The sequence below is a fragment of the Oncorhynchus kisutch genome, linkage group LG6 (assembly GCF_002021735.2).
Source record: "Oncorhynchus kisutch isolate 150728-3 linkage group LG6, Okis_V2, whole genome shotgun sequence".
NCBI lineage: Eukaryota > Metazoa > Chordata > Actinopteri > Salmoniformes > Salmonidae > Oncorhynchus > Oncorhynchus kisutch.
Window position 1 is genome coordinate 51,048,675 of NC_034179.2, and position 19,123 is coordinate 51,067,797.

Genomic DNA, 19,123 nt, shown 5'->3' on the forward strand with positions numbered 1-19,123 from the left:
TATGCTAGTATATGTCAAATCAAATTGTATTTGTCACATACATATGTTTAGCAGATGTTATTGTGGGTGTAGCGAAATGCTTGTGTAGAATACAAATCCACAAGGGAAACACATAATTTGTAAAACAGCACGTAACGCTACTAATTAGCAGCTTTACCGCTAATTTCCACCATTTTACTATATATTCCTGAACGATGATTGGTGTGTGTGTGTTCTTGCTGAAAACATTATATCACAAAGACTTAACCATGAAAATATACACGCAATTAAAACAGTTTTGTTACAGGCCTGCCTCAACACTTCAGCACACATAACTCTTCCTCAGAACAGTATAATCAAGTTGTGACACCAAAACGTGTGTATGAGAATAACTCTTTTGGCTGATTAGAGAGTATGAGAGAGGCCCACCCGTTTGAATCCTGATGCAGACTGCACCACTGGCCTGCACGTCACACAACATGACTGTGTCAGCAGCACTCACGGTGTTGATTTCACCTCGTCATTCAATATGATGTAACCTGCCATCCATCCCGACACAATGTGCTTTTCCAAAGCATGAATAGCAGTTGTCTAGTTAACAGCTGTTGTTTAGGGTCAGGTAACTGGCCCGCAAAATGTTATTGCGCTCATAGCGGCTATCAAGTTTGAGAAGACAGTCTCACAATTCACTCGCTAGACATGCTGTTTACAGAGACTGACTGTGCTGTCAAAATGCCTGACAACACCACCAGTCATTCAACAGCTCAGGCGTTGCTAACAGGGTCTGTAGGCTCTGGTAGGCTCTTGAATGTTAGCTGAACCAATTTTTACGTCCCATCTCCCCAGGGTTGAGCGTAGGGAACATGTTCTATGTGTTTTCTGATGAGGGCATCACGGTGCTGCAGCCCAGCAAGTGTGAGATACGCAGACACATCAAGTGCACCGAGAGGATCATGGCCAGCTATGTGAGTACATACTGTACATGTTTTAGAGGATAATGATTTTTTGGACTTTGTATTTGTGGACTTTTTATGACTTGAGATGATATTAAATATATACTAATCCAAAGGGAATAAGCCTCACTCTTACAGATATATGGTTCATTCAGAAAGTATTCAGACCCCTTGACCTTTTCCACATTTTGTTACGTTACAGCCGTATTCTAAAATGTATTAAATAAATATAAATTGTCAGCAATCTACACACAACACCCCATAATGGCAAAGCAAAAACAGGTTTAAAAAAAAAAGTTGAATAATGAAATACCACATTTACATAGGTAGTCAGACCCTTTACTCAGTACTTTGTTGAAGCACCTTTGGCAGCGAACACAGCCTGGAGTCTTCTTGGGTATGACGCTACAAACTTGGCACACCTGTATTTGGGGAGTTTCTCACATTCTTCTCTGCAGATCCTCTCAGGTTGGATGGGGAGCGTTGATGCACCGCTATTTTCAGGTCAGATGTTCAATCGGGTTCAAGTCCAGGCTCTGGCTGGGCACTCAAGGACATTCAAAGATTTGTCTCGAAGCCACTCCGGCATTGTCTTGGCTGTGTGCTTAGGGTCGTTGTACTGCTGGAAGGTGAACCTTCATCCCAGTCTGAGGTCCTGAGCACTCTGGTTTTTATCAAGGATCTCTCTGTACTTTCCTACGTTCATCTTTCCCTCAATCCTGACTAGTCTCCCAGTCCCTGCCGCTGAAAAAAATCCCCACAGCATAATGCTGCCACCACCATGCTTCACCGTAGGGATGGTGCCAGATTTCCTCCAGAATTTCATCCAGAATAGCATTCAGGCAAAGAGCGGCCAGCTCTCGGAAGAGTGTTGGTGGTTCCACACTTCTTCCATTTAAGAATGTTGGAGGCCACTGTGTTCTTGGGGACCTTCAGTGCTGCAGAAATGTTTTGGTACCCTTCCCCAAATCTGTGCCTCGACAAAATCCTGTCTCTGAGCTCTATGAGCTCTCCTGTCTCTGAGCTCTATGGTTTTTGCTCTGACATGCACTGTCAACTGTGGGACCTTATATAGACAGGTGTGTGCCTTTCCAAATCCTATCCAAGTAATTTAATTTACCACAGGTGGACTCAAATCAAGTTGTAGAAACATCTCAAGGATGATCAATGGAAACAGGATGCACCTGAGCTCAATTTCGAGTCTCATAGCAAAGGGTCTGAATACTTATGTAAATAAGGTATTTCTGTTTTTTACTTTAATACATAGACAAAACTTTCTACAAACGTGTTTTCGCATTGACATTATGGGGTATTGTGTGTAGATTGAGGGGGAAAGGAATTTAACACATTTAAAGGATGTAACGTAACAAAATGTGGAAAAAGGGAAGGGCTCCCCACACACACACACACACACACTCCACTACAGCCCATTGCCAGTATCTGTGCCCTCCGTTCACTAAATGTTACGGGATTACGAATGTCCATTAGCCAACGACCCCAAGTCAATAGCTCACAGTAACCCTGCACATCTGTAATATACTGTACTAGAGAACATCGCTCTTCCAAAGTAATGGGCTTAAGTTGGTCAAAGTTGCTTGTTTTTCTGAGGGATTTAAGTTGTACAGATTGCGGTAATTGTATTACAGATCAATGCAAACGTAATAAGGCATGTGTTAGTCCATTGCTGCTGTAAACAGCATTTTCTCTGCTGCATGATGGCCCTATCCCGTGTGTGGAAGCTATGTGATTAACCGTGGATTCGCCGCGCTCCCTTCTATTCTGCTTCTTCTTCTTCGTCATCGTCTTCTTCTGCTTCCTCCCTCCTTCCCGTCTTTCGTTCCTCCATTCGATCTCTTCTTCCATCCCGTTCTTTCCCCAGGAGGAGATGTGCCCGAAAGGTGAAGGTGTGTCTCCGGAACACTGTGTGTGGTCCTCAGCGGTCAGTGTGAGGGATAAATACATCTACGTCACCCAGCCTCTTCAGAAACGCCTGCTGGTCATCGACACCCAGGCCCAGAATGTGGTGCAGGTTGGTTGGTATTATTAATCTTCTCTATGAGCTGTTTAGAGAGCGGTCCCCCCCCCCCCTGAGGCTTTTACACAGGTCACCAATAGGTAGAGAGAGAGGTAGAGGTAGAGGTAGAGGTAGAGGTAGAGAGAGAGGTAGAGAGAGAGGTAGAGGTAGAGTTAGAGAGGTAGAGAGGTAGAGAGGTAGAGAGGTAGAGGTAGAGGTAGAGGTAGAGGTAGAGAGAGAGAGAGAGAGGAGGGCTGAAAACAGACAAGCTAGTGGTTTCCCAATCGCCAAGCTCTTGTCACACTTCGCCATACCCTCACGGGTGTGTGTGAGGGCAGGGGGTTAATGCATCATCCCTTTCCTCTTTCCCTCCATCTCTCTCTGCCTACTGAACCTCACCCTCTATCTCAGCCGTCTCCACTCTTTACGGAGACGTTTCTGGGAGTCTTTTGAAAGAGACAGAAAGAGCACCGTTCTTGTGCTCATATGTTGACTCGACAACAGCAACAACAGCAAAGTCATTTTCATTTACTGTCACGCTGCATGATATTAGATACTGAACATTATTTAAAAAAAATGTAATATACCTCTTTAGCTGGAGAAATGCTGTAAAAATAAAATGGTTGTAAAAGAACAGTGAGCTGATAGTAAGTGAGATGTGTCTGTAACAAACTAGGAGTATACGGGGGGATGTGGCGAGCGGTCAGTTGCCTGTATGTCTCATTGTTTGGTGCACTCTGCTCCCCCCCCCATTCCCCTTCTCTGACATGTGAGTGGCAGCGTCAGCGTCCCCCTCCTCCTCTGAGGGGTCTCGGAGTTGGAGTGCTGTTGACACATAGCTGACCAGTGGAAAATAAATAGGCTGGCTTCCCATTACTGAACACATGCCTCTGTCGCGCTTCACTGGGGGTGGCGATGGGGAAGGGAGGGGGGGGGGTCGGGAGGACTAGTCGAAGAGAATAGAAAAGCAGGAGCACGGGATCAAACACGCTGGTTGACTTCAGCATACGAGACGAACTGACACAAAGAGACGGGAAACACGGGGATAAATGCACAAGGGAAAATCAGCGACACCTGGAGGGGGTAGAAACAATCATAAGGGGAGGTGATACAGATCACGCTTCTCTCTCTCTCTCTCTCTCTCTCTCTCTCTCTCTCTCTCTCTCTCTCTCTCTCTCTCTCTCTCTCTCTTTCTCTCTCTCTCTAGACGGTAGAGACAGATCCTTTCCCAGTGAAGCTGCTCTATGACAAGTCACATGACCAGGTCTGGGTGCTAAGCTGGGGCAGCATGCAGAAGTCCCACCCAACCTTAAAGGTAAGGAGTTATTGGTGTGCACTTGTGTATTTTTGTCCATTCGTGTGTGTGTGCATGTGTATATGAGCAAGTATCTTATTTGTGTGAGTATTTAATCTATGTATGTTTCGCAATGTTCGCAAACTACAATTTACAGCTGTGGCACTGTAGACAGTGCCTTCAGGGATGATTACAGCCCCCCCCCCCCAGGGGTAGTATTTATAGGGCTGAGGTAACCGAGGACAGCAGCACAGCTTACTTCAACTGCTGAGGGACTACATTGTCATTTTGCAATGGCCACAACATGTTTATTGTTATTTTCCTCTTCCTTTGGAATTCTATTAAAATCTTGTGAGTTGCTCTGTCTGTCAGTAGCCAATACTCTCCCTTGCTAACAGCCTTATTAGCAAGGGAGAGTATGTGAGCACTTGTCAGTTTGAGCTCATTGTGAAATCCTAATATGTTCTCACTACCAACCGAGACGCAATGGGTCTCAAATAAAGAGCAGGCGAGGCCGTTTTGAAAGGCACTTTTCTATCTCAAACAAAGTGATTTCCCGTTCATTCTTCAAAGTGTTGTAAATTCTCAAACGGCTCTACATAAGCATTCGGGTGAATTGTCAGAACTACTCAAACACGCCTGGCGTTCTGTTGTCGCTCAATAGTAATGAATAATTACAAAATGAGGCTTGAATCATTCGGTCCCAAAATTCAATTTCAGGCAATCTGCATAACTGACTGTGGGGCATATGGATCACACGGCAGATAAATGGCTTGATAATGTCATTATTACTTGGAATGCAAGTAATTGACCTGAGCACCGGCAGTACTCCGTTCTCCAATTCAACATTTAAACACCTCTTTTTTTTTTACGAGCTCAATATCTCTAAGCAAACGTCCAAGTGAGATTGTCAATTTATTAGATAAAAACAAATGAAGGCGCAGGGATGTTGAAAAGGGGAGGGAAAGCCTTTCCAACTGTCTGATGGGTCTCACTGTCGACGTATGCATGTGCCAATGCTGGCTATTCAGAGACAGTGATTGAGGCAGAGGTAATATAATAATGCATTAATTAGCAGATGCTTTTATCCAAAGCGACTTACAGTCCTGCGTTCCTACGTCTTACGTATGGGTGGTCCAAGGACTCAAACCCACTGTCCTGGCATCACAAGCACCACGGTCCACCAACTAAAGCTACAGAGGACCACAGAGAGAGAAATGTGCGGTATCAAGCAGATGCACCGATAGAGGTCTAAGAGTGTCTGACCACCTGCTCTTTCCCCCCCCCCCCCATCCTATGAAAAAAGTCCCCTTTCAGATTGGTGGCCTTGTTTCGTTTTATTTCACTTTAAGTCTATTTTCTCTCTTGTTTAAAAAAAAAGAAGAAGAGTTGCCCATCAAACTAGCTCATTTCAAAACAACAAAAATGGCCCCATGCGAACACATATTGCACTCATTCCTGCTGGCAGAAGCTACCTGTGCTAAACGTTTAGTGTAGTAGCTAGTTGTATGTGTCATCTCACTGTCAGGAACAGGAAAGGCTTCAATTTGAGTGTTTCTTCGTAGGCCTAAGAGGTAGATGTCAGCAGCAGAACAAACCAAGTATGGGTAGCTGAGGCCAAATATGGACAGATTTGTTGCCAATCAAGACTGTTTTGCGTGGCTGATTGGGATGCGCGACAAGTCGATAAGCCAGTGCGAATGACTAGTGCATCAGTGTTGTATCGATGTGCATGCCGAACAGAGTTGCTTCCCACCGGGCAGCTAACACGGTCATTTTTCTCCTCCCATGATTATATTTTATTTCAATTAGGATAACAGCCTACACAAGAAATAACTCATATTGATAACCATCTAGGTGTCACCTTGATATACACATACAGTCTACTACTCAATTCGGGAGGGCATGAATGGCAACAACACCGTTTGCCAAGCAACGGCATGGGTAGCAGTCACAGTAAGCACGGGCATACAAACAATGGTACATCCATCATCAGTACTTTTAATTAAAAACAAAATGGTCTGTTTTATATCTGAAAATGTACAATTATTTGTTTAAAACTAACAGTGAAATACGACTCAGACTCACCCTCTGGCTTCAAACCAGAAGTCCAAACTCTCGTGGTACGGGGAAGCTCAATGTACAGTAATTGCGCAGTAAGAAAAAAACACAGCTCAGTCAAAACCATCTAACCTGTAGCTTTTGACACACCCACTCATTTCCACACGCCCACTACTTTCCTTTTGACACACCCACTCATTTCCACACGCCCACTACTTTCCTTTTGACACACCCACTCCTTTCCACACACCCACTACATTCCTTTTGACACACCCACTCATTTCCACACACCCACTACTTTCCTTTTGACACACCCACTCCTTTCCACACACCCACTACTTTCCTTTTGACACACCCACTAATTTCCACACGCCCACTACTTTCCTTTTGACACACCCACTCCTTTCCACACACCCACTACTTTCCTTTTGACACACCCACTCATTTCCACACACCCACTACTTTCCTTTTGACACACCCACTCTTTTCCACACACCCACTACTTTCCTTTTGACACACCCACTCATTTCCACACGCCCACTACTTTCCTTTTGACACACCCACTCATTTCCACACACCCACTACTTTCCTTTTGACACACCCACTCCTTTCCACACGCCCACTACTTTCCTTTTGACACACCCACTCCTTTCCTCACGGCCACTACTTTCCCTTCGACACACCCACTCGCCCGTACTTCGGTCGCCATATTGGTCTGCAGCTGCACCCTCCTCGAACAAACTCCAACCACAGATTAATACTAGTTAGATTGTTTCAACAGCATAGCTAACTAGCTGATTTACATCATCTACATTCGCTTTGATCAGCTGATCAGCCCACCCCTCTTTGCCTTCTCTTTCAGCAGTAGGCTATAAGCTTGCTTACAGTGGGATGAGTGTGATTTTGCAGGAAATAAAGGCCTAGGCTACAATATATACTGAACAAAAATATAAACACAACATGTTTCATGAGCTGAAATAAAAGATCCCAGAATTTTTCCATATGCACAAAAAGCGTATTTCTCTCAAATGTTGTGCACAAATTTGTTTACATCCTTGTTAGTAAACCTTTCTCCTTTGCCAAGATAATCCATCCACCTGACAGGTGTGGCATCTCAAGAAGCTGATTAAACAGCATGATCATTACACAGGCTGGTCTCAGGTAAACCCACAGGTGAAGAAGCTGGATGTGGAGGTCCTGGGCTGGCGTGGTTACACGTGGTCTGTGGTTGTGAGGCCGGTTGGACATACTGACAAATTCTCTAAAACGAGGTTGGAGGAGGCTTATGGTAGAGAAATTAACATTACATTCTCTGACAACAGCTCAGGTGGACATTCCTTCAGTCAGAATGCCAATTGCATCTGTGGCATTGTGTTGAGTGGCAAAACTGCACATTTTAGAGTGGCCTTTTATTGTCCCCCAATACAAGTTGCAAGCTACCTGGACAGCTGATGAAAATGAAGAGTATTTCTGTCTGTAATAAAGACCTTTTGTTGAGAAAAACTTGATGTGCCCCTGCCCAGTCATGTGAAATCAATAGATTAGGGCCTAATTCATTTATTTCAATTGACTGATTTCCTTATATGAACTGTAACTCAGTAAAATCATTGAAATTGTTGTATTTTGCATTTATATTTTTGTTCAGTATATATGTTGAAATTTGGCTACAGGATCATTAGATAATTACCTATGAAACTAGGGTTTAGAAACATGTTGATATGAGTTTACAACATAACAGTGGCAAGACGCTGGAATATGTTGAAACCTCAGCATGATCAAAAGATGCAACTGTAATAGATACTTGGATAATGGAATTGGCCAGTAGAGGCCTGCTAGTTGGATATTAGTAAGTAGGTTTGCACGAGCCTTGGCTTGTGTGAGCTTGGATTTATAGTACAATTTCACATTACTTTACCCTCATAATATAGTGTAATAACAGTGTAATATTCTTGTAAAGTGGGGACCTACAGTATAGAATATATAAAGCATTTCTTAATAACATTGAGATCCACCAGTCTGCCTTGAAGGAAGTACAGTTCAATATAAAAAGGTACTCAGTCAGTACAAACCAATTTCCCTTCAGTGTTAAACCTACACAATAGGTGTAATACAGGAGAGAAAATAATAGCCGAGGTAAAATACAGTAACATGGTGCATATGACCAATATGTGCCAGGGTGGTGGTGTTAAGTTTACAGCATCCTGAGCCTGTGAGAGCATTACTTCCCAATTAGACAAGACTTCTATTATGTGAGCCTGTGAGAGCATTACTTCCCAATTAGACAAGACTTCTATTATGTGAGCCTGTGAGAGCATAACTTCCTAATTAGACACGACTTCTATGATGTGAGCGCATTACTTCTTAATTAGACACGACTTCTATGATGTGAGCGCATTACTTCTTAATTAGACATGTCTTCTATGATGTGAGCGCATTACTTCTTAATTAGACATGTCTTCTATGATGTGAGCGCATTACATCTTAATTAGACATGTCTTCTATGATGTGAGCGCATTACTTCTTAATTAGACATGTCTTCTATGATGTGAGCGCATTACTTCTTAATTAGACATGTCTTCTATGATGTGAGCGCATTACTTCTTAATTAGACATGTCTTCTATGATGTGAGCGCATTACTTCTTAATTAGACATGTCTTCTATGATGTGAGCACATTACTTCTTAATTAGACATGACTTCTATGATGTGAGCCTGTGAGAGCATAACTTCCTAATTAGACCCGACTTCTATGATGTGAGCCTGTGAGAGCATAACTTCCTAATTAGACACGACTTCTATTATGTGAGCCTGTGAGAGCATAACTTCCTAATTAGACACGACTTCTATTATGTGAGCCTGTGAGAGCATAACTTCCTAATTAGACACGACTTCTATGATGTGAGCACATTACTTCTTAATTAGACATGTCTTCTATGATGTGAGCGCATTACTTCTTAATTAGACATGTCTTCTATGATGTGAGCGCATTACTTCTTAATTAGACATGACTTCTATGATGTGAGCCTGTGAGAGCATAACTTCCTAATTAGACACGACTTCTATGATGTGAGCCTGTGAGATCATAACTTCCTAATTAGACATGACTTCTATGTGAGCCTGTGAGATCATAACTTCCTAATTAGACATGACTTCTATGATGTGAGCGCATTACTTCTTAATTAGACATGACTTCTATGATGTGAGCCTGTGAGAGCATAACTTCCTAATTAGACATGACTTATGTGATGTGTGATCTCATTAACTCTTCACCATTGTAACAATGTAACATCTCTAATGACCTTCTTTATTAACAAGGTTTCTCTCTAAAAAGAAAACCCTGTTTTGTTACATCCGGGACTCTGTAGCTCTGTTGACTGCAATGGCAAAGGGTGCTGCATTAAAACGTTTTTTTTTAATTTGTCAGTATAGTTCGCTCATAGGAAGACTGCAAAATACTAAATCAGGTCCCCCACTGACAATGTGATGGCTTTAGAGCTTTAGTAGGGATGGCACAGACTTCAGATTAGTGTCTTTAGTTGTTTTCTCTTTAATTCAAATAGCTTCTACATGAAATATTTACTGGGGTTCCTTAAACAAGCCAAGCTATGCAGTGGTCACATAAACAGCCCACAAGTCCTTGACAGTGACCTGATTAATGTAGGGTACCTGATGAAGCATTTGTCATGTACCTACTGGGTGGGGCCAATAAAGTGGATGGATAGATCGTCCAATGAGAAATGGATGAGACAGACGACCACCTTTGACTTGTGACTTGTATCTTCTCAAGCAACCATTAGCCAATACATTCGTCTATCGTGTCTTGAGGTGAGGCCATATGGCCATATATCATCAGTTTAACTATACTTCCCAATGCACACTGACACATTTGTTTTTGTTTTGGCTCTGTACTCCAGCACCTTGGATTTGAAATGATACAATGAGGATAAAGTGGAGACTGTAAGCTATTGCGGAGCGATTAGTGCTTTTTGAAGTCAGTTCGGTTTCGGTTCGATAAATTATGGTTTTCAATTTTGTTTTAGATTTTTTACTTTAAATATATGATGAAATAATCGACACAATACATTATTTACCATTAATTTCTATTGGGAAAACAGCAAATGCATCCAACAAGTTTGCAGAGTTACAAACTTGATGTAATCATTCCGTGACCAAATACTGAACTTTTGACTACTTTAATACAGATACAGTACCAGTTAAATGTTTGGACACACCTACTCATTCAAGGGTTTTTCTTTATTTTTACTAATGTCTACATTGTAGAATAATAGTGAAGACATCAACACTATGAAATAATACATATGGAATCATGTAATAACCAAAAAGGTGTTAAACAAATCAAAATATATTTTAGATTTCAGATTCTTCTAAGTAGCAACCCTTTGCCTTGATTACAGCTTTGCACACTCTTGGCATTCTCTCAACCAGCTTCTTGAGGAATGATTTTCCAATAGCCTTGAAGGAGTTCCCACATATTCTGAGCACTTGTTCACTGCTTTTCCTTCCCTTTGCCGTCTAACTCATCCCAAACCATTTCAATTGGATTGAGGTTGGGTGATTTTGGAGGCCAGGTATCTGATGCCGCACTCCATAACTCTCCTTCTTGGTCAAAAAGCCCTTACACAGCCTTGAGGTGTGTTTTGGGTCATTGTCCTGGTAAAAAAAAAAAGATAGTACCACTAAGTGCAAACCAGATGGGATGGCGTATCGCTGCAGAATGCTGTGGTAGCCATGCTGGTTAAGTGTGCCTTAAATTCTAAATAAATCACAGAGAGTGTCACCAGCAAAGCATCATCACACCTCCTCCTCCATGTTTCACGGTGGGAACCACACATGCTGAGATCATCCGTTCACCTATTCTGTGTCTCACACAGACACAACGGTTGAAACCAAATATCTCAAATTTGGACTCATCAGAGCAAAGGACGGTCTAATGTCCATTGCTCCTGTTTCTTGTCCCAAACAAGTCTCTTCTTATTATTGGTGTCCTTGAGTAGTGGTTTCTTTGCAGCAATTCGACCATGAAGGCCTGATTCATGAAGTCTCCTCTGAACAGTTGATGTTGAGATGTGTGTTACTGGAATTCTGAAAAGCATTTATTTGGGCTGCAATCTGAGGTGCAGTTAACTCTAATGTACTTATACTCTGCAGCAGAGGTAACTCTGGGTCTTCCTTTCCTGTGGCGTTCCTCACGAGTGCCAGTTTTGTGGTAGTGCTTGATGGTTTTTGCGACTGCACGTGAAGAAACTTTCAAAGATCTTGAAATGTTCCGCATTGACTGACCTTCATGTCTTAAAGTAATGATGTACTGTAATTTCTCTTTGCTTATTTGAGCTGTTCTGGCCATAATATTGACTTGGTCTTTTACCAAATAGGGCTATTGTCTGTATACCACCCCTACCTTCTCACAACACAACTGATTGGCTGAAACGCATTAAGGAAAGAAATTCCAGAAATGTACTTTTAACAAAGCATACCTGAAATGCATTCCTGGTGACTACCTCATGAAGCTGGTTGAGAGAATGCTAATAGTGTGCAAAGCTGTCATCAAGGCAAAGAAAGGGTGGCTACTTTGAAGAATCTCAAATATAAAATATATTTTCATTTGTTTAACATTTTTTGGGATACTACATGATTCCATACAGTTGAAGTCAGAAGTTTACATACATTTAGGTCGGAGTCATTAAAACTCATTTTTCAACCACTCCACAAATGTCCTGTTAACAAACTATAGTTTTGGCAAGTCGGTTAGGACATCTACTTTGTGCATGACACAAGTCATTTTTCCAACAATTGTTTACAGACAGATTTTTTCACATATAATTCACTGTATCACAATTCCAGTGGGTCAGAAGTTTACATACAGTAAGTTGACTGTGCCATCAAACAGCTTATTATGTCATGACTTTAGAAGCTTCTGATAGGCTAATTGACATCATTTGAGTCAATTGGAGGTGTACCTGTGGATGTATTTCAAGACCTACCTTCAATGCCTCTTTGCTTGACATCATGGGAAAATCAAAAGAAATCAGCCGATACCGCAGAAAAGAAAATGTAGACCTCCACAAGTCTGGTTCATCCTTAGGAGCAATTTTCAAACGCCTGCAGGTACCACGTCCTTCTGTACCAACAATAGTACCTCAAGTATAAACACCATGGGACCACGCAGCCGTCATACCGCTCAGGAAAGTGAGACGCATTCTGTCTCCTAGAGATTAATGTACTTTGGCTTAAAGACAACAACGTTAAGGTATTGGAGTGGCCATCACAAAGCCCTGACCTCAATCCTATAGAAAATGTGTGGGCAGAACTGAAGAAGTGTGTGCGAGCAAGGTGCCTTACAAACCTGACTCAGTTACACCAGCTCTGTCAGGAGGAATGGGCCAAAAGTCACCCAACTTATTGTGGGAAGCTTGTGGAAGGCTACCCGAAACGTTTGACCAAAGTAAAAAAAATTAAAGGCAATGCTTCCAAAATACTAAATGAATGTATGTTTACTTCTGACCCACTGGGAATGTGATGGAAGAAATTAAAGCTGAAATAAATAATTCTCTGTACCATTATTCTGACATTTCACATTCTTAACATACAGTGATGATCCTAACTGACCTAAAACAGGGAATTTGTACTAGGATTAAATGTCAGGAATTGTGAAAAACTGAGTTTAAATGTATTTGGCTAAGGTGTATGTAAACTTCCGACTTCAACTGTATGTGTTATTTCATATTGTTGATGTCTTCACTATTATTCAAAAATGTAGAAATTAGTAAAAATAAATAACAGCCCTGGAAGGAGTAGGCGTGTCTAAACTTTTGACTGGCACTGTATAAGTGTATCTGTCCCAATATCTTTGGTGCCCTAAAATGTACAAAAAGTACTGTCATTTCTAAATGGTTCACCCGATATGGATGAAAATACCTTCAAATTAAAGCTGACAGTCTGTCACTTTCCCAGTACTTTTGGAGTTCAGAGTATATGGCAACATCGCCTTCGAAGTGTTTCGCTGTTATGTTTAAGTAAACGCTCCAACCCATGCTCTCGTTTTATGTTCTCTTGCCAGATAAGTGACACTTGTATTTGTATAATTCCTGTTCTCATGTTCTCCTTTGACTGCTCTGTTCTAGGTGATTCCCCAGGCCAGTGTTGGAGAGGTGCACCACACCATCCGCACCCCCTTCCAGAGGGTTGATGACTTCTTCATCCCCCCAACCAACCTCATTATCACACACGTCAGGTACAGAAGGCCCGTTAACCTTTAACACTGGTGACCTCACCACCTCATCTTCGCGATCTCTCTCAAATGGAGGAGAAAAGAGCAAATTATAATTTAATGAGAATCCTAACCACACAGTAATCACCCAAAAAAGACCATTAACCTTTCCCTTGAACTTTGTCGTCTTAGGTTTGGCTTCGTCTTCCTCAAATCTGAACCTGCGGTGCATAAGATTGACTTGGAGACCTTCCACCGAGTCAAAACCATCAGCCTGAAGAACTACAGCTGTGTGCCCGTCAGCATGGCCTACACACACCTGAGTGGCTTTTACTTCATTCAGTGCCAGTCTCAGAGCAGGGACCCCTCGTCAGCCCAGCCACAGCTCCTCATCGACAGTGTCACTGACACTGTCATTGGTCCCAACCTCAACATCACGGGCCAGCCCTATGTGTCCCCGGATGGCCGCTACATCATCACCCCTGACCAGCAGCGCGGCAAGGTCAGAGTTCAAACAGTGTCCTTCCAGGGGGTGCTGGGTTTGAGCCGGGAGCTGGACACCTCTCTCGTTGTGTCCGACCTGATCTTCCAGCCCTCATTCACTAAGTCCAACCAGTACACTGTGGTAGCTGCCTCTGGCTCAGGCACAGACCTGCTCTTCTCTGACCTGGCAACAGGGCACATTGAGGTCCTCAGAAGCCTCAAGGAGCCCCTGTCACACCACACCTGGCCCTGGGGGGGGCCCAACAGGGTGGTGGTGTCCAGCGGACTGTTTGGCCAGTACTTGGTCACTCCCTCAGCGGAATCTCTCTTTGTGTTGAACGGCAAACTGAACACACCCCACTGTGAGGTGTCAGACATCAAGAGAGGGAACACAGTGGTGTGGGTGGGAGAGGTATGAGAGAGTGGGAAGAAGGGGAGAGGGAGAGAAAGAGAGGGAGAGATCAGGCCAAAACACTTAATTAAGATATATATGGACATAAGTGGACTCAACCATGGGACTGAGTGCGAGGAACACACGCCTGGGTTATTGTAACAAAAGTACACAAAAAATAATAATTGAAAAAAATATTTAGAAAATCATATTATGGTATTTTTACGGGGAGAAGATGGGTGGTGAGTTCCTTTAGTGCAACTGTGATCTATGTGTACTTAACTAAGAGGAGTTGTACATTGCACTTCCTTGTAACACTGCAGATAACAGGAGGGATATAATGATGACATTTTGAAAATGTAACTATGCACAACGCTCACTTTTTTTAGACTAACGCTTTTTGGTTTCGAGATGTTTGTCGTTCACCAGTACTGCAAATAGTCCCAACAGGATGTCTGTCTGCCTCTAGTGTATACATGTGTTAGCGGTCCTTTCCAAAACCACAGCACCCTGTTACTCGCCTTTGTCCTTGTCCATGTTATTGTACACTTTCTGTAAAAGCTCTCATGCTGACCAACAACATACAGGTTGGCTTGAAACATGTTGTACCGTATTAGTCAAGACCTGTTACTTTCCAAAGAGAATACTTTTCCATCCCTTAGCTAAGAACAGTATCTAATAGCATATAGTAGAAAACCCATTCAGTGGATAACATGTTATTGTACAAAGAATAGATATGGTATAGTATGTCCCCCCACCCTCTCTCACACAGTAAGCCTACTTCCAGTTTTGATCCAGTGACCTCCTAGTCCTCTGTCCACTAAGTCTAGCATTGTAAGGGTGTTGTTCATCAGCATGGAGGTATTGTAAGTCCTGTGTATCCAGTTTCCCTATAGCTTAGTTTCCATTCTTCAACTGCTCCACAACTGAAATACAGCTTTCCCTCATGAGTAGCTGTGCCTGTTACCCTAATGTTGGCTAGTACTGTATGTGACGAGCAAGTAATAGCAAAACACGCCTGTAATTTAAAAAAAGACACAAACCAAGATTAACAGATGTGTTGCTCATGTTTGCGATTTAGATATGTGTTGCTACGGTAACTGCCTTGGCTCAATCTGACACAGAAGCAAAGGCTTGATGACATTTCTTAGAACACTGTTGTATCGAGAGAGAAACATGTGTGTGTTCCAGGAGTGAGGCAGAGATGTGTAATATAAATTCCAAAAGCCCAATTTGAAGCCCAATTATTTTGCGGTCACGAAAAAAAGAAAAACATTTCCGTAATTGCCATCAAAAAGCATCAGGCACTCAGACCAAAGTACTTATTTTGCCACCATTACAGAGTAACTTCAGAATAATTCATGTGAGTCACCACCAAAGGCATCATCAGAACTGAGTGTTCCATATGCATGTACTGAGAGTTGAGGCTCATCTCACTAATATTGTTTAAGAGCATTTCGGGCTGGGATTCAATCAAAGGCGCATTATCAACAAGGTCATTTCTGCTTGTCGACAAGGTAATTTCTGCAGCATTTACAGTTAATGCAACATCCACAATCGTCAGGAAAATTGCCTTTAAAAAGGTACATTGCCACTAGTGCAATGTGCTTATCATCAATGCGCCTCTGATTGAATCCCGGCCTTCAAGTACACAGGATCACAAACAGTACAGTTGCTGGTGAAAATGTCACATATATTACATACCTGGTCTCTAACCAAGACCATGGCTGCAAACCTGAACCTCTTGGTATGATATTGACATTAGAGACACTGTTGTAGATATAAATTGTTCTTGTTTAGAACACATTCAAACGAGTCCAGTTTTCTTTATGCATTTGGTGTGTTCTTGTTTATGAGGGAAATGGTTTGTAAAATAATATCTAATAAAATTACCCCAAAAAAACGTGCAGCTGTGTCACATTATAAATTACTTTGAACATAAAATATGTGAATATTCAGGGACAAATTTCACCAAACACATATGTTTGTTGCTAACGGTGAGGACAAACTATGGTATATAACCCCAAACTGATGCTGTATATGTATTTCAACGTTCATTACATCAAATTGTTAGAGCTACAGTTACATCAAATTGTTACGAGTTTGTTGATATCTGGGCCTCTGGATTTGGCTTTTTTGTGCAGCAGTTTCTCATACAGTACGTCATCCTGACATCTGGACAGCACCGGTCTGAAAACGTTGCAGACATCCCTTTGTCACATCTGACTCTCTTTACAATACTCTTCTTCCATCCAAAGACCAATCGATCCAGTGTAGCTTTCTGTCTGAAACCAGGCAAGAGTAGTTTCTAAATGAGGAGTACCATTTGTAATGCTCAGAAGAGTGGCCCAGACCCGCCAATGGCGAACACAGCATCACTTTGTTTTTTTTCTGTTGGGTTGAGTCAGGATGTGTCCAGTGGTAATGGGTTTTGGGTTGCCCCAGGACAACATACTAGCTCTTCTTCAGCAGTTACGACAATGACCAGTCTCAACGGGGGACTTCTTGCTAACTAGAGCGACAGTATTATGACTGAGAAAAAAAAACATCCAGTCAGCAGACATTCTTTACTATTAGAACGAAACTATGACTTTGACTAAACACTAACAATATATCAGCATTGTGCTGATACGTGGCTGAAACGTACATTTTTATCACTGTTTATACTTGGCTCTAACATGCATCCTTCGTTCTGATCTTGTCCTGATCTTGTCCTTATCTTGTCTGTTTACATTTCTAAGATCTGATAACAATCAGATCACAAAGCATCTTTTAATCGTCTACTGCTGCCTAAAATTGTGGGCTCAATCAGAATGTGATCAGGACAAAGGATGCATGTTAGCACCAGGTATAAATGGGGCTTGTGTTACCCATCCCTCAGTAACTGGCTAAGTAACGGCAAGATACGCCTTCCTCTAAATCTCACATTGTTAACAGAGCTACACAGTTCTTTAAGCATTAAAAACCACGTAGTTATCAGATATGAATTCATATAGGCTCAACTAAGAGTATTCAAATCAGCAGATATGTCAAATGTTATATAAATATCAACAACACAAGAGGCCTAAATTAGAGGATTAAATGTGTGCTGTTCTAAGATCTTTGGCAACCTTAAAGGCTTGTAGCTGTATCCATGCTGGTTTATCTCTATGCAACACATTCTCATTGTTAAGGCAATAACTGTTGTATGATGTATGTGTTTTGTGAGTAGATTTTTCCTAAGATGTTAAAACAGTCTGGGTGTATAAATGTATTACTTCTCCTCCAATTGTTAAAGGGAAACTTCACACAAAAACTATATTGGAGTCTTTTTTTTTCATTTGTCCACTTGGTGATGCGTTTCGAAACATCATGATGATGTGACACGTGACACTTTGCTTCTTGAAAATCCTTTATCTTGAAAACTTGACTGCTGACATGCAAAACATTTTGGGACTGTATCGACAGTGGATTAATGAACAAAAATACCAAAATATCATTTTTGAGTGGAGTCTCCCTTTAATGACTCCTATGCTTTCCCCCCCCCCACCTAACAATTGCCTCTGTACAATAATATATTAAAATATTTTGAGATTTTTTTTAAATATATTTTTGAGTTGCTTCATCTGAACTGAAATGTATGGAACCAGTGTCTATACCTCATATTATCTGCCCACAGACAAGACCCAGCTCACCAGTGATGTATTTGAATTAGCATTGACTGTAAGGATATTACATACTGTACTGTATTGTGTTGCCTGGGATGTAATTTTTCTTTCCCCCCCCCCCAGTTTTTCAATAAAATATAAAATGGACTATTTACTAAGAAGCGTATTTTCTTCTAACCATTCCGTTTTTTAGGAACATGCTACAGAATTGGCAAATAATGAGAATGGAACCAAATTCTCATTAGATGCTATTTATTTCATCACCCAATCTATGGATGCCAAAACAGAGGACAAAAGAGAACATGCAAAGATTGTTTCTGTTGTGAAGATGCATTGCCTCTTAAGTAAAAATTTGAACATGAACCATGGTTGACCAAAGGCAAACTGATTCCACAATCTCACATCACTTTGCCTTTAAATTGCATGGACGACAAGGAGTCTGTGCAAGGTGTGAATTGTGGGGGAGTCAGGGGGGCTTAGCTCCCCTAAATGCAACAAAACTCAAACTTTAGGTGGTCACTAAATGCTCATTTAACCAGTCTTCTATGTCTTTAAAATGAGGTGGCAGATATGTTTTACAGTGGTAAATATTAAAATAAAAGCTTAAACTCAGACCCCCACCTCTGTCCAACCAGTAACCATCTCAGAGCATTTTTGTATTATTCTGTATGTAAATCTGGGACACTCCATTTAGGATGATATGTTACGTTTAGCATGGTTATATAAGACAGATGGTTACTTAAGGCAGAAACGAAAGGTGGTTGCTAAGTGGATGGGTGGGTGTATAACGCAAACGTCTAGAAACCCAAAGGTTGCCCATCAACACCGCCATTGGACTCTGGAGCAGAGGAAACACATTCTATGCAGCAATTAATCACAATTCACCATCTGGCAGTCCGACGGACTAATCTAGGTTTGGCGGATGCCAGGAGAACGCTACCTGCCCCAACTGTAAAGTCTGGTGGAGGTGGAATACTGGTCTGGGCTGTTTTTCATGGTTCGGGCTAGGCCCCTTAATTCCAGTGAAGGGAAATCTTAACACTAAAGCATACAATAACAGTCTAGACGATTCTC

The 19,123-nt window shown here is 41.8% G+C and overlaps 1 protein-coding gene across 1 annotated transcript in view; it reads left to right on the forward strand.

Moving 5' to 3' along the window:
* The window catches only part of LOC109891843 (follistatin-related protein 4), a 257,024-nt gene extending 238,821 nt beyond the window's left edge, over positions 1-18,203 (forward strand). Inside the window, exons 12-16 of the mRNA XM_031826907.1 lie at positions 826-944; positions 2,812-2,961; positions 4,154-4,261; positions 13,443-13,552; positions 13,721-18,203. Of these exons, the coding sequence (XP_031682767.1) occupies positions 826-944; positions 2,812-2,961; positions 4,154-4,261; positions 13,443-13,552; positions 13,721-14,429 (1,196 nt within the window). The 3' untranslated portion in view covers positions 14,430-18,203. The remainder of the gene's footprint in view (positions 1-825; positions 945-2,811; positions 2,962-4,153; positions 4,262-13,442; positions 13,553-13,720) is intronic.
* Positions 18,204-19,123: the final 920 nt, after the last annotated feature.